This window comes from Poeciliopsis prolifica, unplaced genomic scaffold (assembly GCF_027474105.1).
Source record: "Poeciliopsis prolifica strain line A6 unplaced genomic scaffold, Auburn_PproV2 SCAFFOLD038, whole genome shotgun sequence".
Taxonomy (NCBI): domain Eukaryota; kingdom Metazoa; phylum Chordata; class Actinopteri; order Cyprinodontiformes; family Poeciliidae; genus Poeciliopsis; species Poeciliopsis prolifica.
The window spans coordinates 4,586,729-4,609,853 of NW_026562413.1; the positions used below are offsets into that span (position 1 = coordinate 4,586,729).

Below are 23,125 nucleotides of genomic sequence, written 5' to 3' on the forward strand. Positions count from 1 at the left end.
ATATATTTCAAAATACTTAAATGCATCTAAACCTTGTGTAATTTACCTCTAAAACATACCAATCCAACACTTTTACTCCTTGTTGCATAAATTAGAAGTAATTTAGTTCAGCAGATAATTATTTTAATTTAAAATATATCATAATTTAAGGGGTAAATGTGAAAACCTTTATAATATTTTTGAGATGTAAAAATAAAGAAAATGACAAGAATTGTAACAAATATCATCATCATCATCATCATCATCATCATCATCATCATCATCATTATTATTATTATTATTATTATTATTATTATTATTATTATTATTATTATTATTATTATTATTATTATTAAGTTAAACCTGCTTATACGAACACAGAATATGCTTTTCAGTTACCTAATTACAAATCAAACTGAACAAAATTTTAGTTCAATAGTTAAGTTGTTGAATTTACTGTACACACAATGCTTGCTCTGCCAATGCATTCCAATATTATATCTATACAACAGGCTACTTAGTTAACTTGACCTAAAACTAATGTGCACGTTATTCACAAAAATGCCACTCACAAAATGGTGACAGGCCTAATGCATGATACGCTTATCTGTTAAATAAATACATAGAACTCCTCCATGTACCAAGGTATTTAGGAGTTGCCATGTGGCCTCACCAAACCAGTCATAACGTTCTAATTAAATGTTTTATTTTGACCTCAACAGGGCTGTTAAAAGAAAAACAAACAAACAAACAAACAAGCAAAAAAAAAAAAAAACAACTACTGCACATCTGAATGAACTGAAGGGGAAAACATTTTGACATGAGGGACATGTAAGCATCTAGAAAAATGTGTTTTAGTTGATGATTTGATGTTTAAACAACTGTAGTTACAAAATTTGCTAGTTAGAGCACATGATATTAAGTTTGTCAATGAGTTTGACAAGAAATGTGATTTGCCTATACCAGGCAGTGCGAACTATTTAGTATGCAACACAATTTGAAAACAAATTTCTGGGAATCCTGTTGTATATGGCACACAGTGAGAATGCATTATTTGCTTTGCATAAATATAGAAATGGTTAAGATTTGAATATCTTAAACCTTACAAATTGCTTATTTTTTTGAGCTATTGGTAATATTTCAATATTCTAAAATATTATAAAATAATTATTATAAAATATTGTCGCTCCTGTGTTTTAAAAAGGTTTAATGCATTTAAGTAATTTTTTTTGTCTTCCCAGAATTCTCCACTAGATGGAAGTGCTGCTTTGTTTTCCTAATAAGCTGCTACTTCCTTGAAAAACAAATGAAAAAAAAAAAAAAAAAAAAAACAATACTCAATATACAACTTAATTATTTTTTGCACATCCTTCCACACTTATCTTCAAAATAACTTTGGTTTTTCCGCAAGCACTGATAACAAGAAAACAACTCTGCTGACTCAAAGTTCACAAACCCAGGGATATAAAATATTAAAAAAGTTCAAAGAAAAAGAAAAAAAATTTTCTCAGAAAATATTTAAATAAAAATATCTGATCTTGAGAAAGTAAGTGAATAATGCAATTTTCAGTCCTAATTCATACTTTCACAAAAAAAGAAATTTAAACCTCAGAGTTGTAGATGTCTGTAAGATCGCTTTAATATCAAAGCTAAGTTGACCTCTTTTGGGGTATTTATACCCTCCACAAAAGGTTTGCTGTACATTTCTCTCTTGTTTTGTCATATTTGTGATGCTCATTGGACTGAGCGTGTCCCACTCATCTTCTTTATGTTATTATTTAATGTTTCAACCAGTGAAATAATGTGATGTTATTTAATGAAAGTTTACAAGTATGTGTGCACATATTTAAAGTTTGAAACAGTAATAAAAGGTTCTCACTTTCCTTCAGCTTAGAATCAAGTCTGGGAAATAAGACAGCGATAGGCATCAGCAAACATTTCAAAGTAAAAGCATCACAAATGACAAATGTGTTGATGTTTGAAGGCATACACACATGAGAAAATAATGTACTAATTTCCGATACAAAATCTTGCTTAGGATGAAGTCAAAACAAGCAAGCGCAGACGTTTTTGTTCTAAAACAGCATGGATTCAATATTAAACTGACACACTGTTATCAGGAAACTGTGGCTGCTTCTCTCTGACTTCGCAGAAGCTTTCTTCAGCTGTGGCAGTAATCAGTGGAAAAAGGCACAAGCAGACACATTCCTCTGCAGTTTACATCTGAAGCAGCATTGGGGAGGATGGATTGTTCAGAGGAGCTTCAGTCTGTGTCCGAGGAGCCCTGCACTCAGCTGGAGCTGAAAAAGGGAATGTCCATTTTTATTGATGTAAGTGTCCTTTTCATTCATTTTGTACAAAATAAACTCACAGCGTTGCTTTTGATCTTTAGTTTAAGTGCAAGACTTTAAAAAGGTTTTTTTTTTTTTTTTTTTTTTTGCTATTTTGATTGATGCGTAAAGAAATTAGTTTTACTTACGGTTTGGATACATTTCACAATTGTTAATGACCGTTTAATGGAGGGTTTCTGCTCCAACAAATCAACGGATTTGACAGGACTTACCTTTATTAAGCAATTAATTGAATGATTTATAAAGGTTAAAATTCCACCCACACATCAGGGTTCATAAACAAAAACAATATTTCATCCTGCCATGAATTTATTGCATTTTATTTGTTTTGTATTTTTAATTTGAAATTGGGGGGTGTCATTAGCAATTTCACATTGAGATGTTCAGATTCCACTTTGTTTTTATTCATAGTTTTAGTGGTTTTAAATTTTTCAACATAATATTGTCTTTATTATTTTTATGTATGCATCTAAAATTATTATTATTATTATTATTATGTAATTGCAATTATTATTTTTTAAAATAATGATCACAATACAAATGACAAAATAGCATAATTAATCATTATAGCTGCATGTTGTTTGAATAATATTTTGAAGTATGTAATAACATTGAAAAATAATGTTCAAATACACGTTTCCTACTTTATAACTGTAGTAATAATAATAAGAAGAATGAAAACAAATTTAATAATGATTAAATTAAATCTGCTGATTAAGTCACGTAATTATTTCATTTTAGATCAAACCACTCAATCTAACTTTCAAACAGAAAAATCTTTGCAGATTACTGTTATTGAATATACAGAGCACAACCTCATGATGAGGAATTAAATATGAAAATCACATGTGTATGCAGATAAGAGTGGGAAATCATCTCTTAGGAGCTTCTTCGCCTCGTTCCTCCTGCCCTTCATCCATCACCTCATTACTCAGAACTCCTTTAAGCATTCCTCTATGCTTTGATTCACCTGCATTGTCTCCTACAGAAACCTGTCGGCATCCCTTGGTCTTATGAAGGAAAGTTGGATGCCGATGCAAATAGCTACATGTTATTTTGGGTGCAAAGCAGCGTTTCAGATGCGTCATGTCGTGTCAAACAGTGAAGAGGCTGGGAAAGAAACCAGAGCTTGCTGTCGGAGGGAATCTGGCAGGCAGATTTCAAACCTCAGCCTGAGCTGATCTGTTTGGCACAAACTCCGACAACAGCAGTCGCTTAATCCTGGAAGCCAGGTTTTTTAAAAATGTTTTTACGTCTCTGCCGGCGTGTTTGTGGAGATGACCCGCATATTGGAAAAGAAAGTTTTGTTTCAGAGGAATTAAATGACTTGTACTTCCATTTACGGCTTCATTTATTAAAAAATATATATGTTAAATGAAACCCAGCTACATCTAGATTTCATGTTTGAAATAAAACATGTTCAACATAAGATAAGGTGAAGCAAACAGTGTCTCATATTATCCTTGAAGACTTGTTTTTTCTATACAGATCAATATTTGGAGTCCCTGAACTTTTTAAAAAAGTCTATGTGGCATTACATCCCCAAACTAGTGCTGAACTAGGAAATATCCATGAATTACTTTCAAACGATAGATTGGAACAGAGTGCCATGTGATGTCCATAGCTTGGGATGTTTTGTGACAAAATCCTGCTTGAAATCTCTCCTCACTTTTATCCAGTCTGTTCATTTGTCTTCATGATGCAATTTGTTCATTGATGTCGCTGGCTTCATTCAGGTTATTTTACCAATTAGGTGACTTCTTAGCTGCAAAAAATTTATTGTCAGGCATTTTAGAAAGCATATGATGTCATAAAATGCAAATTATTTTCATTCTTTTGATAAAAAAGTTTCTATTCATGGCAGAAACTCTTGTCAAGATTTGTGCTTTTTTCACTTTTGTTGAAAATCAACAAAATACAGATTTATGGATTTATAAAGCATTTAATTGAGTCTTTTTAGCTGAAAAATAGGTACAAGTGTTAAGCAATATTTTTGAAGGGATTTTGATCATTATGCCAACTTCCAAATAGGACTATGGTGACTGAGACGTATCTGCTGGGTTTTGATGAGAAAAAAGGGAATCAAAACACAACACATGCAAAGGCATAAGAATCAGTCCATCAATCAGTCAATATTTCTATCTGAAGTGTTTGTGTTGTTTCTATCTGAAGTAAAGATTCCTGTCACTACTGTCTATTAGCTGCAAGTTAAATTTGATGTGAATTAAAGGCGGGTGCAGCTATTTTCAGCATGTGATTTGAGCAGTTTGAAGCTGATGTGGTCACTGCCAGCCTCTCTTTCATCTCCAGTGGACTCTGGGACAGCGCGATCAATAATTCAATGACATGCCACTTTTGCAAGTGTGATCAATGATCTTCACTCTCACGCACCCCAGCACACACATCCACTCTAACTTTGATGAGTTGTCACCTTTTCTGACGTCCCACTTTTCCCCTCTCTCTGGCTGCAGATTTTGCGGAGGGCCGACAAAAACGGTACGTATCCCGACAGCAAACACACGCATGCAGCTGCACATCGAGTATTAATCCATTGCATCATTCTGATGTGTGAAGGACCAGACGCACTTTCTGAATGAAATTCCAATCATGACTGTCTGCTGATGCTGTTTCCATGGAAACAGGAAACTGACCCCGTCGCTGTTCTGTTTTAGAGCACCAACGAAGAGAAAAAGCAGAAATTTTCACAATTTGCAGAGACTTTTATTATGGTGGCCCTTAAGGCTGGCTGCCTGATTGCTAAAGGAAGAATTTCATTTCATTTGATTTGATGTTTTATGTTTTCATGACTCAATAATGTAAGATACATAGCCTACCTAATGATACACATGGCTTCTTATGAAAACATCAAGGAGCAGAAAATAGATTCCTTATAAATGTTGATAAAAACCCCATCGCAATCCAAAAGATTTATAGCCTTGTTAAATGTCAATAAGGTCTTCTGAAGATTAGTAAATAAGACAGTGTGAGTGTGTGTGTGTGTGTGTGTGTGTGTGTGTGTGTGTGTGTGTGTGTGTGTGTGTGTGTGTGTGTGTGTGTGTTAGTTCTGGTGCTAAAAAGGAATCAACCTTTGATATGTTAATGTCTTTTCCTTTGTTAAACTAAATGTGACTCCCAAACTGAATGCAGAAACAAGTTCGAAAAATGTGGGACAGAGTCACATTTACCCATGTGTTACATCACCTCATCTTTAAACCATCAGGAGGACGAATTGCTGTTTTTTTTTTTTTCTCTCTCTCTGTGTTTTGTTTCATCAACTGGATGGATATGTTGCTACAGGAGCTGTCTCTATAATTCAGCATTGATGGAGCCTTTTATAGATGTGCAAATGTTGCCCATGCTGTGAGGACTAATGCAGCCTGGTATCACTGGAGAGGCTGGCTTTTAGATGGCACATTGCAAATAAGTCAGATGCTCTCTCTTCTTTTCGGCCTGCAGGCGAGGTATTCGTCGTTTCCAAAGAGAACTGAAGGTTTTTATTTGTGAGACGAGAGGCCGATTTTTTGCACTTCACCTCCATTAACCCCAAAAAGATCCCATAGAGTTTGGATGAGCTTCTGGGTCATTTTTGAGCATTCATTGCTTTTTCTTTGTAATTATTTGTCCTAAATCTTGTATGTATGAATAGATACAATTTTTAAACATTATGTGTGGAAAAATTTGAGTACTCTGTGACAATCTGTGTACATCCATTGAATTATAAAAAAAAATCTTCATTAATCCAAACGGGAAGTTAAATATCATATTATTCAAGATTTTTCAGAGAAGATGGTGATGGCTCAGGAAATACACATTTAAACAGCACTGGTAGATTCAAGTAAGATAAATAACCAATAACAATTGACAATAAGGTCTTCCAAGATTTTCTGCAAAATGATAAACACTTATATAATTACTGGTGAGGAATAAATTGGGAGTCCTGAAGATGTTTGCAGCTTATGGGTCTTCTAAGAGATTTAAAGCGGTCTAATATTTTTATTAGTATTTTAATAAACTGCTTACATGGCCACTGGGGTAAGTGTCATGGTTTGGGGAGGATTTGCTGCAGTAGGACATAAAATCCAACATTAGTGTGTGTTTGAGATGCTGTGCAAAACAAAAACCCACCAAGAGCTGGTAGAGAAATAAGACAAGGACAGTTCCAGGCTGAGTAAAAGTCTTGATGTCATTGAGGCGCTTTGGGGTAACCGTAACCCAACATTTGTTGATAAATCACTTTCTTCTTCAAAGAAGAAGAAGACATTCAAAGATTAGACATATGAACATTTCTGTTGAAAGAATTGACTATTTCATGGGACATTCAGGTTTTTTCTTATGACCATTCAAAAGAAAAAAAAATGCTTTTGCTCAGTTTTCAACTTTTGTCAAAATCTGATTCTCTTACCAATCATGTTGGAAAACTGTGGTGGTGAAATATTCCTCCTTTTTGTTCCTCCGACTCATTTTTTAAACGTGTTGCTCAATTCAAAGCAAAAAGGATTCTTTGAGCACATGTTTGAGTTTACTCTTTCCAGTGATTTTTTTGTTTTGTTTTTTTGTTAAATTAATTTTTACATTAGCAGAAACACTGTGAGGTCAAGCATTTCTTTTAGAAATGGTTTGATTTCTTTTATGTTGATGTGCCACAAGTATGTCATAAAAAGCAACTGAACTGGCATTGTCTGTATGAATTTGATAAAATATTTAGGTTTTGTTTTGTTTTATCCCCAAGGATCATGTTTTATGTTGACAGTAATGTGCACATAAACAAAAAAAGTAAATAGAGCAAAAGATTATTTCAAGGGAGATATTTGTGGTTGGAAGATGAAAATTTGCCCACATGACGACGTTTAATAAAATACAAATGTTTCTGGAAGGTTTCCAGGGTGGTTTAAAAGGATTCATTAGAACTGAACATGTTATTTAAAAAAAAAATTCAACATATTTTTTCCGAGTTAAATATGAGCAGAAAACCTGAATTATAGGATAATTCTGGACAAAAACCTCTCGAAGATTTTAAAACAATTGAGATATACTCAGAGCTTTGACGTGCTCTAACGCTACTTGCGTGTTTAGAATGGCCTAGTCAAAGATCAGACCTAAATCTGATCAAGAATCTGTAGCAAATCTTGAAAAAATAATGTTACTTTAAATATAACTCTCCAATGACAGAGTACTAGCTATTTAGCAAAGCAGAAAAATGTCTGTCTCCAGATGTTCAAAGAATAAAGTTTGGCCTTAAATTGACCCTACTTGCGCTGGAGGTTGGTTCAACAGAGTATTCAGGTCAGAATACTTCTGCCAGGAACTGTAGTCCATGCAAGGTTTGAAACACTGTGTGGTTCGGGGAGGATTTGCTGCAGTAGGACTTATCTACAATGGTCTGTGAATTTGTTTGAACCCCAGGGCCTCGAAAGCCATTCAGAAAGCAACTCTTACTTTCAATTTCACATCCTGAGAAGGCAAAAAAACAAAACAAAAAAAAAGCTCAGAAATTGTTCACAGGGCATGACGTACTCCTGTATCCATTAAATATCCTCCATCCCACGCTGTAAAAGCTTTGAGGCCGTCCTGCATGTTTGTTTTTAGCGTTGCATAAAAAAAAAAAAAACGGCACACGTGCCAAGACTTCAAAGCTTCGCTATCTGAGCTCATGGACTGTGAGTCACTTTACGTTGCGTTTCTGTGCAAGTGGCTTTTCCTTGTGGTATCTATGGAAACACAACACTCGTACTCAACGTCAGATCTGTGGCAGATCAGCAGTGAACGGTTAAAGATCACCCACCTTCGGTCCACACAGACGGGCAGAAGAAGCCGCAGGCGAAATGTCTGCGTTTTGATATTCAGGTTCTTCTCTGCAAACTTCTGTTTATCCTTCGCTCATAAATATTTTATGTTACTTTATTCTTTTCATAATTGCAGAGCCTCAGCGCATAAAAGTAACTGATTGTTGTGAGATTGCTATCACATTAGTTTAATGGAAAAACTCATGACGACCCCACACAGACAAGACGTTATTTGTTGGGATAATAAAAACAAGAGCATCAATTTCTGTTCGGTTGGATTGCTCCTAAAGTGTCACAAAGAGCAATGAGAGGCTTGACGCATTTATTGCAACTCCTTGGTGTTATTTCACAGTTTGGCAAATCTCAACTAAGTCTGCAGGTGTTTTATCAGAATAAAGTTAAAATGAGCTATTAAGATGTTTTTATGTGACAGGAGGACATTGTTCCTGTTAATTATTATGACCACTACAACAACCTTACCTAAATAAGATTTGTCCATGAATCCTAATCTTAATTTCCCCCTCAGATGACGGGAAGCTGTCTTTTGATGAATTCAAATCCTACTTCTCTGACGGAGTCCTGACAGCCGAGGAACTGAAGGAGCTTTTCCACACGATTGATTCTCATAACACAGAGTGAGTCGAGTAATTGCTTCATTTTGTTTTTCAATTTGCCTAAGCACACAAGGCAGATTTCAGACGTGAACAGACTGGAAAAATATGAAATTTATGCAAAGAGACGCAGACATGATCAAACTCTTATTTCTCTGATAACAAAGGTGTTCTCAGAATATTGACTCATTTCACAAGTTTATAGAAAACGGTGGCTTTGCTTAACCCTCCTCTTGTCTTCGGGTCATTTTGACCCGAAGACAAGAGGAGGTTGTTCTTATTTTTTTCGTCAAGTTCACATTTGAATTGCTGCAGCAGAAAATTCCATCTGAGTTGTGAACACTGTAGGTCTGATTCAGGACTGTTAGATTTCAAGTTTCTGTATGCAGTTGCAATTAAAAAAATGTTTTATAAGGGCTTGTCCTCGGGTCATGTCAACCCGAGGGCAACAGGAGGGGGGAAATTTGAAAAGATATCAGTTTTACGGAGATCAGTGATGCCATTCCATACTGTTTGCCTGTCCAGCTGTGATTTCCTTAGTCTTCCGGTCAGTCTGACCTGAGGCCTGGGTTTGGTTATTTTTTATTTCTTTTGTAAAGTTCACATTTGGATTGCTTGAGCCTAAACTTCCCCCTGAGTTGTGCACACCATAGTTCTGATGCAGGACTGTTAGATTAAAGTTTCTGTATGCAGCTGCAATTGAAAAACATATTTTTTAAGGGCTTGTCCTCGGTCGACATAAGCCGAGGACAACAGGAGGGTTAAACTTTATTCACAGTTTTATTCTAAATGACCCAATTTGAAATGGGTTAACTGTCCTGACGATGTGAGGTAAGACTTTTAAGTCCAACTGGATGTCTGTCCAAGTTCTTTTGTCTTTGCAAATTCACAATAGAGAGAAAGAAGTAAATCTGTGTGATCTTTCATTTTGTATTGATTTTCCCTTTGAAGGCTTTAAACACATGAAAGACTTCTCAACATGAAATGTTATTTTTCCTGATCAATAGACTGAAAGGCAAGTGTTGTAAATGTGTGTTTGTAAGAAACTATGCTTACGAAATTGAAGCTTGGAAATACTAAAAACTTTCTGCTTTGCGATATTTTGTAGATACAATACAAGACTTTTCACTCCTTATAGAGCACATTAGAAAAGTAGCGAACAAGCTGTGAATTTTTAGAAATTGTGCATAAAATACAAACATTTTCTGTCAAGTAGCAGCTCTTCTGATATCATGGTGTGTAATTTTTATCTTACAGAGAGGTGAACAGTTTAGTTCCAGTCCTGTAACAGTAAAGCAAACATCAGATGTTATTTGAAAAATTCTGCTTGGGATTATAATCACTGCCTCAGCAGATTTTCTGCTGTTTGACTCCACAGTAAGTTTTTATTGAACACAAAATGAGCAACTAGGTTAATTATCTTCAAAGCCATAATTTGTAAAGCAATTTCCAACTGCATGGTCTGTATCTGTTGAGGCGCATTACGTAATTACTGAACTCTTTTAACAACAGCTGACAACGCATTGAAAGAAATGCACTTTTGTCACATTTATTTATAAAACCACCACAGCTGTGTTTGCAGAGAAAAGTAAAGCTGAATTCATTCTTTCTTTTTTTTAGAGTAGATTTAAAATCATACAAAGAAATAGGAGTACTATTGAAATGTTAAATAGCCTAATCACTCATTTGTTATCCTGTTGATCACCCTTTATCCAATTCCTCTGAGAAAGGTTAATTAAAAACTGTGAATTAAAAAAAAAGTTTTAGGTTCATCACAGAATGCAATGTTTTGAGACACAAGATGACCATAAATTTTTTTTTAAAAATCAGTGTAGTTATTTGGCAGCTTAACAACATTAATACCTATTAAATATTAAATAAATTTATGACTCAATTTCTTGCCCTTATTTATGGACTTCATTTAAGACATATATTGTTATGCATTATCTTCATTTTAGGTTGATGCAAAAGGAGATTCCAGTGATTTGTCCTCTTTTTGTGACACATGTATCTCCTCCCGAGCAAAAAGCTTTCTGTAGATTTCTCTGTGGGAACGTTAAAGCTGCCTTTGGACTCGTGTTATCTTTAGCTTCGTTTTCCGTCGAAGCTAAATACAAAATTTAGCTTCGACGGAAAACGACGCTGGGACAAAAACAAAAGCGGTGAAGAAATAAAAAGACGACTTTAACGTCTGAAGACAAACACAAAAACAGACAATAAAAAGATTTATTCCTTATTTACCACATGCCTCAGATTTTCCACATAGAAAGATAGAGAACATAAACAGACGATCCTTCCAGATAAAACTTTACAAGTCAAAACTTTCAAGCTTGTGAAAATTTGTGTAATTGAATGGAGAGGTCTACGATCTGAGTTTATTACAATATTCACAGTTTGAAGTGTTCTAATTGATTACCTTTAAAACCTTTTTTGAATTTCTAAATTTGTTACATGAAATAATTCTTACATATAGTGACAGATATTAAGACACACCTTTAAGTATCACACCTTAGTGTCATGAAAACATTAATATTTTGAGAATTTATCATCACTTTGGAGGAAAAGAAGATCAGATTGATGTTTTTGTTACTATAATTGATATCATTCGCCTTCCAGTCATCCTCTCTGTCACAGCTGAGTCTTTTTTTTTTAAATCCATGTTAAACTCAAGGTGAATTTGCCCCAATGTCTCTCAGTTAAAAGGCAGTGAAGTTGTTAGGAACCCATTTAGAGCTCTCAGATTGAGTCCTGTATTGATCAGAGAATGAGTCACTGAGCTTTAGGTCCTGCTGACCAGGCTCCTCGGTTGGGTGTGCAACACCCAAACATTACTCAATACGTCTGCTTTTAAATATATGCTTGGTTTCTTAGAAAACTGCTAATGAACATCTTGATGGTGACATTTTCATCTGCTGTTTTTGTCGCTATGTTAGCGTCATATCATCTTTTAGTTGATGTGAAATGAAAAAAGGTCACATCAAAAAGAGCTTAATGGTCTGTTTTGCAGTTTATTTTCTAACTTCCTCTGTTCCCAGCCAGCCTCCATGTCTCTAAGTGTTTTCTCTTGTTCAGACAAGCTCATCTCTGCAGCTTTTTTCCCAGGTGAAAAACAGCTGCAGCTTCTGTTGAGCAGAGTTTAGGCCAACCTCCATCTTCAGTTTTTGTCACTGTAAAAAGGAAATGTTTTATAAATCTGAAAAGTATCTGAAGGGCTTGTACAATGACTGAAAGACAGATTGTATGATTTTGCAATCGCCTATGTTTTTAGCTTCCTTTCTTTTTGGACTATTGCTTTCAGATCTCATAAAATTGAGCATTTATGCAAAAATATATTAAATGTTTTCTTGAATGAGTTTCTTCCCTTTATGTTGTCTGCACATCATTTATCATCATATCAGTTTGTCTAAAAAAGAGTTTATTAGATGGGAAATAATAATAATAATTGTGAAACCCTGCAGATTTTCATGGCATTTAAATATTCCTGTTTTGTCGTCTTTTTACAGCAATGTGGACACGGATGAACTTTGTGGTAAGCTGAAGCTGTACTGTCACTTCACTCTCAGAGAAACACTCAAATCCTTAGCGACATTTTGATCGCTGTCACCAAATCCCACTGGACATCTGAATAAATCCCTTTGTGTCTGTATTTTCTATTTTTCTCTTGGTCTGTAGAGTATTTCTCCCAGCACCTTGGTGAATATGAGAATGTTCTTGCAGCTTTGGAAGAACTGAATATGTCCATACTAAAAGCAATGGACAAAACAAAGAAGGTAGGCTAAAGGAAATAGCGCTAATTTCACAATTACACACACACAATGAAAATTGTTTCATCAGTTTTCAATATTCATTTATTTTTCTCTTGAGTTTCTAGACATTTTATTTGTGTGTGTTTTTTAAATATATTTAATTTGCTCTGCCTTGCATATAGCAAAAAAATTTGCACTTTTTTATGGCATAAAAATGTGCAAACTTTTGACCAAACCGCAAAACTGCAACTGCAAAACCCCCAACTGCAAGGTTTTGCATTGAAAATAAATTTTTTAAACCACCACGACGTTTTATTTCCGTAGTGTTATAACATCTTTCTTTCATCTTTCAAAATATGTTTTATTAACAATTTTGCACAATAAATGAGAAGTTATTCGAATCAATTTTTCAGTATTGCTGTCTAATGTCTGATACTCCCAGTCACTTTAAGCACTTACACTGTCTTTTCAAGGGCTTAAATTGATAATAATTAATGCATGTTGTATACTGAAGTAAACACTGGCTTTCATAAAAAATAAAAAAAAGCACCAAATCTGTGTCTTGAGGAAGTCTTTGCACTCCTACAGATTTCTTCTGCTTTTGCTTGTTTTCCACCTTTAACATTTTCTGATCCTCAGAGAAACATAACCTGGAAAAATTGAAGAAGTTCCCACAACCTGACCTGATCAATATAAATAAAGAGATTAATTAAATACAAATGGGTTCTCAACAAGCAGCATATCATACCCCGATGTACAGAAAATCAAGCTTAGAAAATAAAAACAGTTGCTAGTGTCTATTCGTATCTATTCAAGTCTTTTACGTTGCTTGTGGAGGTATTTTGGCTCACTCTTCTTTGCACAATCATTTTAATTCAGTGGGTTTTTAGATTAAAAATAGCCTGTTTAGGACCAAGTCAGCACATCTCAATCCAGACTTGAACTAGGTATAAGAATATATGGCTAAAACTTTCCAGCAGGACTCAACATGCCTTTGTTTTACTCAGCACTTCATTACCATCCCCTTCCCCGCTTTTAGACAATTCAAAATTTTCTTTCTAATGATTTAAATTGCCCTCAAATGGACCAAAATGATTACATTTTACTTTTAGATTTAAATATCATAAGCATGTTTGTGCCTTTCAAACCATGATTCATGTGGTGTGGCAGAAAAACACAAGTCAAACAAAAGTCAAGCTAAATTTGAGTAATTTAATAAAAAAACAAAGAGATGCTTGATTTCTTACAGTGGCCCCGTCTTTTAGCTGCAAGTCAAGTCTGTCTCAGCGTGTCACCATACCGACTCCCTCTGATCTTCCATTAGTCAAATTTCCATTACAGAGCCTAAAAAGATGCGGTATGGCTTATTCATAGTCATTAAACTTCAGAACAAAATATTCTGTCCTAAACTTGTGGAGTAAGTAAACATAAAATTTAATAGACTGCAACAGCGCTGGACAATAGATATTGATCCTCTGGTGTAAAAAACAGAAAAGAAAGATTGAAGATGGAAAGAGAGAGCGAGGAGATGAGTGAATAGGTAGTGATGAGGGTGATGCAGATTAAATCTTTGACAGATGAAAGGAGAAGAAGATCCTCCTCAGATCTTTACCACCCCTGAAACTGAAAGCTGTTAGATAAAATATCTGTTTAGGAAAAAAATGGCTGGTAACACTTTATTTAAAGGAGTGTGCATAAGACTGACATGTCAATGTCATAAACATGAATAAGTCGCTGTGAATGTTTATGATTGTTGTCATGAAGTGTCATTCGGTAAATAATGACACTTTTAATGCAAGTTTCAGTGAAAGTCCATTAAAAGTTAAAATTTTTGCATTCAAATTGTAATTATTTACCAAAATAATTCAAAGCTGACCTTTTTGTTGGACTTTGACTGCAACTTTTCCATGAACACCTTTGCATTACAATGCAAAGCTACCACCTTTTTCCATTGTGGGGACGGTGTGTTCAGGGTGAATCGTCTTGTTAGATTTTTAGCTTACATGGTGCTTTGCATGTGGGCTAGTGGTCAGACTTTTGGTTTTATCTCAACAGAGGGCTACAGGTTTACCGACTTTCCTACATGGCTGTTGGGATTTTCTTTCAAATGCAGCGTTCTTCGCCTTCTTCTGCACAAGGCAATTTCACTTGTATGGCACAATTTCAGCAAAAAGGCACTTCAGAATACCATGACTTCAAAATAAAACATGCCTGTATTCACCTAAAACATAAAGATAGCTGCAGTAAAATGTGTAGGATGCCAAGAAATACATTATTTTTGAGTGTGTGCTGCTATTGTTAGTCTGGGTAACAATTAGCTAATCCCATTTATTTTTCTTAATATTTTTAGTATAAAGGGATCTAAGAAAAAAATAACTAATGAAAGGTGGGAAGGACTAAAGACATATGTGCAACAACAAAAATTGAGACTTGAAACTACGACATTTTACATAAACCTAACATAAAAATTTGGAGAGAATGACAATCAACGCAAAGAAGAAATGGTAGGGATTTAACGTGATCACAACAGAATCAAAATTGAAAAAGAACAAAGACACCAAAAGTAGAAAAAAATTACAAAGTTATTGCATTTTTATTTGTATAAAGTTGGAACATAACAGACAAGCCACAGAAAGAAATGAAAAATAATTTGGTGAAACATAAATGCACCACAAAAAAGGAGAAATGTGTAATAAAAGAAAAGCGCTTGAAGAAGAAGAAAAAGGACAAATAGAGCCTCACCAAAAACAAGAATCAATGAAAAAAAACAACAAACTCACTTGGAATGTATTTTATTTTTTGTTGAGTATTTCTTCATCCAAACAAACCAAAACTCACAACATTGAGTCTCTTTTATGAAACAGCTTTAAAAACAGATGCTGAACAAAGGAGACAGATAATAATAGTCATTTCTTTGCCTCACTCTGTTAAAAGAAATCTCCCTCGGGAAGAACAGGACTCATCAGTCGACATCACAAACTTCTTCACAGTGTGTTCACTGACTCAGAAAGGAAACTTGACCTCACTTGAAAACAAATTACTGTACCCCGCGCAGCCTGGACAGAACCGGCAGAAATCTAAATTGCAACACAGGGTTTCAATTGGCTGATGTCTTCACATGCCTTTAGACTATTAGAAACATCTTCATTAGAAAAATATGATGCTATATAGAAGGGAAATGATTACAAAAAAGCATGGTCTATTAAATTTCCCTGAGAATGCTTGAGTAATAGATGAGCCAGGAGGAGAACAGATGCTGTGTTAGTCACTGACTGAATCTCGGTCATCTCTGTTAAGCCGTACATGTGTTGGAGTGGGCGGTCTCTGGCTGTGGATGTGTGTGAGGGGGCCGCTTGCATGTGAGTTGCTCCATAACGCATCGTGGGTCTTTTTGTGCACCGATAATGTGCATTCACATGCCATTGTATTTGCATGTGTGACACATTTACATACACACACACACACACTACTGCTGAAACATGAATGTGGATCTAATAAATACGACATGTATCTCATCAGAGATGCCATATGGATTTTACTTCAGCCAAATTTCAGTTCCAAAACTATAATTTCATCATAACGTAAAAAATTGTGTGGAGGCAGCTAATGCAGCAATTTATTTTTGAAATACTAGCAGGTATGGGTAGTTAAATTGACATTACTGACATGGTGAGTATATATAGACGGGATAATAAATGAATTCTCCATTGACAGAGCCAATCTGTTTCTATTTATGCAGGGTTATTTGTGCATTTCCACAACACTGACCTTTATGGAAGAGTGGAAAGAAAGAAATACATAACTGAAATAAAACCTTGAGAGGTGGAGACACAGCAAACATGTGGAGTGAAAATGTGTTGGAATAGCCAGTGTCAATAGCAATTATAATATGACAGTTTTTTTTTTTTTTTACACTGTCAATGAAAAGACGTTGGGAAGCTCACATCAGTATAATTATGAGTTAGAATGGTCTTAATTTGATCTACAGTCACATCTGTAGATCAAATTAAGTCTAAAAATTGTGGCGATCCAGCTTGACTGAGGTTGAGCTATTTTGCTAAGAATAGGTAAAGGAAAGTATTTACAAATGAACATCACTTTTTGAAAACGTTTATGAATAAAAATGTTTCAGTTGATGCTTTAAACGTTTTTAAGGGAGATTTGTGTTTCATTTTTAACTATTTTACTAAGGAGGATGAAAGATGTTATCTACACGTTCTGGCATTTTGGGCTCTGAGGGGTACTTTGAGGAAAGCACAACAATATGCAGAGAGCTAAAAGTCATTGCCTTCACCAAAGCTCCCGTTTGACCTTTTGTGCAGCAGTCAATTAAGCATGGAGGGAAGGCAAAAAGAAATAAAAATCAGGCAGATGAGAAGCTGTTAAATGACTGTGGATCTGTGGAACATGCATACATTGCTAAGACTGCAAGAGGCTGACCTTTACCAGTCTGTCAGAAATTATTGTCACCATCTCAAAGTGCATTTATGTCCAAATGTGTATTGCTTAAAAAATATTCTCCATAAAGAAAGAGAAATATTAAAGATGTGATCGACTATGTTTTACAAGAGCAGACTCTTTTTTATTTTTTGTACACTCATGTGCGAGTTATTTGATTTAAAATGCACTTTTTGCTCGTCAAGAGTACAAACAGTCACTGAGCTGAAAACTGAGGGAGCAGCTGCACAATGTGCGCCACAAACTCGACAGAGCCAAGCATCTCTCACTCCTCTTTGATTAGAGTCTGAACAACAGACAGCCCTCCCGCTTTGTTCCTGCCACAGCTGATGACATGTCCACAATGTCAGAGGTATATTTTCCCCTCTCAATCAGTTTATCCAACAAACACAGCCTGACATAAATAAAATCTCTCACAGAAAACGACAAGGTGCCAGTAACTCCATCAAACATGCAAAGTGACCATCAAGCGTGGCAGAAATATGGAGGCGTTGTCTTTGTTTGGCTTTGCAAGCTTGTCTTGGGTAGATTAGAAAAACGCGATGCGTCTGAAGGAGTCATCAAGTCAAGATCTTTGCCGGACTATTATGACAGTATCTGTTATTAAAATCACCTGCAGATCCTTCAGTCTTAATCTGGTGGCCACAAGATTATAGTCCAGTTTGGATTCCTGTTGAGTCCCAAATAAACACTCCTGTACTTTTATAAAAATAGGAGTGAGGATCAGTCTGCTGCTTTAAAACTAGCTCAAACTACAAGTGTCCAAATATAATCACATAACTGGAACTTGAATGGAAATAATGTAGATATATATTTAGTCTCAAAATCATATAAAGTGTCTACAAAGTGTGTTCTTCACCTTAATGCATTGATGGGTTTCTTCGAGAAGTCAGATTCTTGATTTCTCCAGTATTTCTATTGTGTGTTACTTGTAAAATATTTACTTATAGCAGTAAAATATTTACTTATAGCAGTATCCAACAATTGAACATCTTAAAATCTATACTTATTTTGTTAAATAAAATAGTATATAACATTAGTAGTAATGTATCAGTTGTAATAATGTAAAGATTTGACTGAAAAGGAGAGAAGAAAATTAAATAAACAAGATACTTACTCAAATGCTACTATCTTCTCCTAAAGGGGAAAACGTAAATGTTTTCTGAATAAGAACTAAAAGCTCAAAATGGCCAAAAACCACTTGAAGGTGCAGCATTTATTAAACATCTACTGGTTTTACTTTGGAGTTTGAAGACCAGCATACACAGGAGTTATAATTCCTTAATTTTAGGAGGGAACGTAAAGGAGAGAAAGAAATAATAATTCAAAGTTTCCAAACAACCTGGAAACTTTAATTATAGCAGCACCAAAATACTGCCGCAATAATAATAATAAGAACTCCTTACTGTGCTCGGATCTTATTGTATTGCTTTAATTTACGAATGTTGCAGCTGCTTTTATTGGCCCAGAGTGATTACTATCTGGATGTGTAGGAATGTTTTCATACAGTTTTTAAATGGTTTCTATGTTCTGCCTGAGAGACTTAGACATAAAGTTGAAGTGTGGTGATTAGTAAATGTGGGCTCAGTGAAGGGGGGGAGCAGAAACTAACAAAAGTCAGGTACCATAAAACAAAAACCATAAAACTGTTAACCATAAAACCTGACATTTTCTACTCATCCTCCTTTTCATATTGTCTCTTCTCCAGCAGCGCCGTTGCATAATCTCTCCTGAACAATCTTCTAGGCACATTTTAATTAGCAGAGGAGGTTTGGACGTTTCGTGACTCTGGAGTGGCATGTGAAACCTGCCACAGTTTCCCTTTGTTGTTCCACCCACTCAAACTTGTCCTCCCCCTTTTCCTCACCTTGATTGACAGGATTATCAGGAGTCCACCCACCTGGAGCAGTTTGTGACCCGCTTCTTGCTGAAGGAGACGACCAATCAGCTTCATTCGCTTCAAAGCTCGCTTGAGTGCGCCATGGAAACCACAGCCGAGCAGACCCGCCAGGAGAAGTGAGTGCGAATCCCTCTGGTCCTTCACACCAACAAACACACTCGGTCTCAGAAGCATGAGCGAAACACACACCGAAACCCATAATTACACGCTCCCACTTGTCTGCATGCTCCGTTTGTCCTAATTTACATCCTTCATATTTGACACGAAAGATGCATTTGCACAGAATGCCTGCGCCGAGTTCCCAGTCAGAACACCTGCTCTTCCTTGTACAACTCATGTGACTCATCGTTCGTTTAATAAGTAAATCTTCTTCTTCTGGGGACGAACAAATTTCAGCTAATTAAAGAGAGCTTGTTAAGATCTAAGGAAAGGGATTCAGGAGGGACCTGATGACAAGAAGATGATTATCATAATGATAGGGGAAGGTAGATCAAAGTGACAGAGGAGCACAGAGCCTATTTTATATTATTGCATTTTTCAAAATGTACCATATAAATGTAAGATAAAGTATCATGTTTTGGACAATTACAATGCAATTTAAATGTTATCTTGCAGTGTACGACTGTTCACAGTAATTTAATATAGCATAAAGTAAAAAGTCAGTCTTTAAATCAGTCTTTTGAATGAACAGGCAGCAGTGAGAACAGTAGACCCGGTATTTTCTGTCCACTTTCCCATAAAAGATGAACTGGAGCTACTTCAAATGACTTGCGTTATTTGGACTCAGTCAGATATCACTGGGTCACAAAAGAATACTTGTTGGAAGTTGTCTATGTTTTTTCAACTCAATTAGGACTATTTTGCACCGCTGAATTAAAAAAACTACATCCATTTTTCTCAACAAGGTCAGGTTCCTATTTAGAAAAATCTAATCTTCTGACTAACTTGATGACATTTTTGTGACGTTATCAGTTCATTTCTGATTATATTTCTCATCCAAGAAATGGCTTTCGGAGGAAAAAAAAAAAGTTTTCTAACAGAGCGTCTTAAATAAACGATACAAACTTGGATTTCTGTAAACTGAGTAAAAACACTGATGAGGGTAAGTACATGCAAATTGAACATTATGTCTTCAGGGCATTGTATGGTCAGCAGCAGCAGGGATATCTCTCTTCAGAGTCCAGTCAGCCATCATGACTGAATCCCAAACCTATTATGTAGCTTAATTCAGAAAGTTGACCCTATTGACGGTTCTGCTGCTTGTCCTTGATCAGTCTGGGTCTGAATTCAGAGCTCCAACATGCCTCCGGTGTGCTCAGGTCATGACTCACCCAGAGCACACATGCACAGATTGCTCACATGGATTGCATGTGTGCAGACGGACATGCAGGTGAGTCCTCCCTGCAGGTATAGTCTGTGTTTATTTGAGGCTCGGTACATTTATATGACAGCTAATGACGCACATTTTTCACCTGTCAGTGACTTGCCCGCCAACCTGGAATAGGCGAAAACTTTATATAACTATTGCTAATGGGTTTTTAAGCTTCTCATGAAGTGTTTTCAAATATTCTGTTAAGCAAGAGAGTCCAGTTCATTATCTCTCTATTTGTGAATGAGGTTTCTGAGATGGAATAGCTATTCATTACAAAAAAATAAAAATAGATTCAACGTAACATTTTGTTTCTTCTAAACCTGAGTACTTTGCTGGAACAATATAATAATCATTTCTAATAAAATAATTTGCCTTTCCAGGTGCTCATCTGTAACAGTAGGTGAAGCTTTAACAAAGATCTTTTAGATCTTAGATACAGATGTAGTAAAACTGGAAACGTTTTAATGCATTGAATCTCAGACACATTTGGATTTCCCTGAAACTATCTTGTGATTTTGGAAAGACGACATAAATTTGCCATCATTGCTTCTTTCTTGTCCTGTTCATCATTATCTTCATGTTTACAGGCAAGGATACGGAGCAAATTATTTCCTACTTCGCTGATAGACATTTTCAGCGTTCTTTCTTCTCTTCTCTCCTCCCTTCTTATGAATCTCTCTATTTTATGTCATTTCAAAGTGGCTGTCCCTCACTCCCTGAGCTGCCTCTTCTCTGTCAGTGTTCTTGCAAAATCCCCCTGTGAGTCTGAATGTAATCACTATGCTCCTGCAATCATCAGGAGTTGTTATTGCGGTGGCTGTTAAAAGTCCATTTGTGCTTGTGAAAAGGCTGTGTTATTTGCACAGACCACTTTTTTAGTCGCATGCACACTTATACTGGTTTTCCAAAGAATGCTGCATGTAATTAGAAACTTACTTCTCTCAATAATGTCGGCTTCCCATCTTAAACACAGGTGGACATCTTTACCCTGTCTGTCCTCACGCTTTGCTCTCCAGCTTTCAAATTCCTCTTTTACCCCTTAAAGTTGACAGTTTTGCCAATTAAAGTTGATATGTAGCTGAGGACATGACTCAGCAGCGTACTATACCCATAGTACATACCAGATGTCAGCTTGGGGATATTTCAAACAAAGTTTTTACCAGGTTTGGATGGAGACTAAATGGTGTCATCGGCCCCTCCGGCTCCTTTTTAGCAGAAACAGATAACCATGAATAAGCTCCTTTCCATCCTAGAATAGAAAAACAAGGGCCTCACATAAATTACCACTTCATTAGTTGTGAAATTTACGATAGTTTGGATGAAGGGTTCACAATACATCACTGTTTAAAAGATAAGAGTAAAATTCTGTTGTTGTTGTTGTTTTTTTAAGCTTATGTGATTGTTTTACCAAGAAAACAATCACAAATGAAATATTCAAGAAGGAAAATAGGACTGGGAAGCTAGAAGTAAATCATAATTTAGCAAATATGAAGCCAACAGTCCCCACATTAGCCACAAATACAATGTTTGCAAACACATGTCTCTGGTTGAGTGCAGTGGGTTTAGTTTTTAACAGCTTTAATCGTGATGTAAACACTGACAGTATATGAGTCACTGCTGGGGAACCATTACTACTGTGACTATTACTACTGAGATAATATTAGACTAAAAAGCTCTGCTGAACACACTGACTGCAACGACAGGACGGTGGTGGAAGTACGCAAAGGTCAAGGTTTGGTGTGTGTTTCCATTTGGCGTGTTTGGTTTGTTTCTTTTTAGCAAACCACCTTTTGATGTTAAGTTTTGCAAATTTGATAAAATATTGCATGTTTAAAAAAAAATCTAATCTGTACTTTTAAAAATGAATTAATGTTTTGGCATTTTATTACACATTTTGTTTTGATGTTTCGTCTTTGTTTTTGGTTGTTGTCATTCAAGTCAAATTCAAGAAGATGTATAATCATTGCCATCCACTTGTTCAGAAGAAACACTGGAAAAATAATTAACCTTGAGATTGCAAAAACAAAACAACAACCGATAGAAATGTGCAGAGATTTGAAAAGGGGTTTGCGAAAAAGACCTAGAAATAAAATAGCATAAAACAGTCAGTGTGAACTCAGAATCCCTTGAGTCTTTTCATAGTATGGGCCCAAACAAGTTGGCGGCAGTATGATAAATCGTAGGCGATGTCCCCCTCTGGGAGCATGCACCTTGTCACTGACATTAATGTCAATGTCAGCACAACACAGCTTAAGAATGAAGCAGCACAACTCTGGACTTGCTGAATTTATTCCCAGTTTGATCCAAATACCTGAGTTCAGTCCCAATTTATCTTAAGAATGTGTATTACGAAAATGATGTAAATGTTGATGCATCGCTCACTGTGCTGTGTAACTTTCTCTAAAAGTGTCAAAATAATACCATAACCGACTCTCTTTTAGACTTAGTACTGAATTTAAAATTCTCTTTCTTAATGAAGATCCTTCATATATCAGTGATCTGATTCTTCCAGATGTTCCCAACAGAGACAGACATCCTGTCTACTTTTAGAATTGAGCTTAAAACTTAACAAAGCTTAGAGTAAATATGACTCAGGCCATTCTGAGTTATCTCTGTTGTTATACTGCTATGGGCTGTTGGAGAATATAATTATCACTTTCCCCTACATTAACTTTATTCTCTTCATAAAAGTTACATCTGGCCTGATGTTATGTGATGTTGCAGAAAGAACAACTTAATATTCAGATCAGTAATTACTTATATTTTATGATGATTGTTAGTTAGAGATTTAGACAAAACATTGGAAGGAGATATTTCTGTCTCTAATTCTTAGGATTTAGGGATGGTACAGAGCTTATGGGTTTGGTTCTGTTTGGTTCCAAGATTTCCTCAGAAAGAAAACTTTAACTTAAACTCGACTGCATT

At 35.6% G+C, this 23,125-nt stretch overlaps 1 protein-coding gene across 1 annotated transcript in view; it reads left to right on the plus strand.

The window, feature by feature from the left end:
• The first annotated feature begins 2,136 nt into the window (after positions 1–2,136).
• necab1 (N-terminal EF-hand calcium binding protein 1) overlaps positions 2,137–23,125 on the plus strand; it is a 29,798-nt gene continuing 8,809 nt past the window's right edge. Inside the window, exons 1-6 of the mRNA XM_055053793.1 lie at positions 2,137–2,309; positions 4,802–4,826; positions 8,640–8,748; positions 12,228–12,253; positions 12,397–12,494; positions 18,808–18,944. Of these exons, the coding sequence (XP_054909768.1) occupies positions 2,223–2,309; positions 4,802–4,826; positions 8,640–8,748; positions 12,228–12,253; positions 12,397–12,494; positions 18,808–18,944 (482 nt within the window). The 5' untranslated portion in view covers positions 2,137–2,222. The remainder of the gene's footprint in view (positions 2,310–4,801; positions 4,827–8,639; positions 8,749–12,227; positions 12,254–12,396; positions 12,495–18,807; positions 18,945–23,125) is intronic.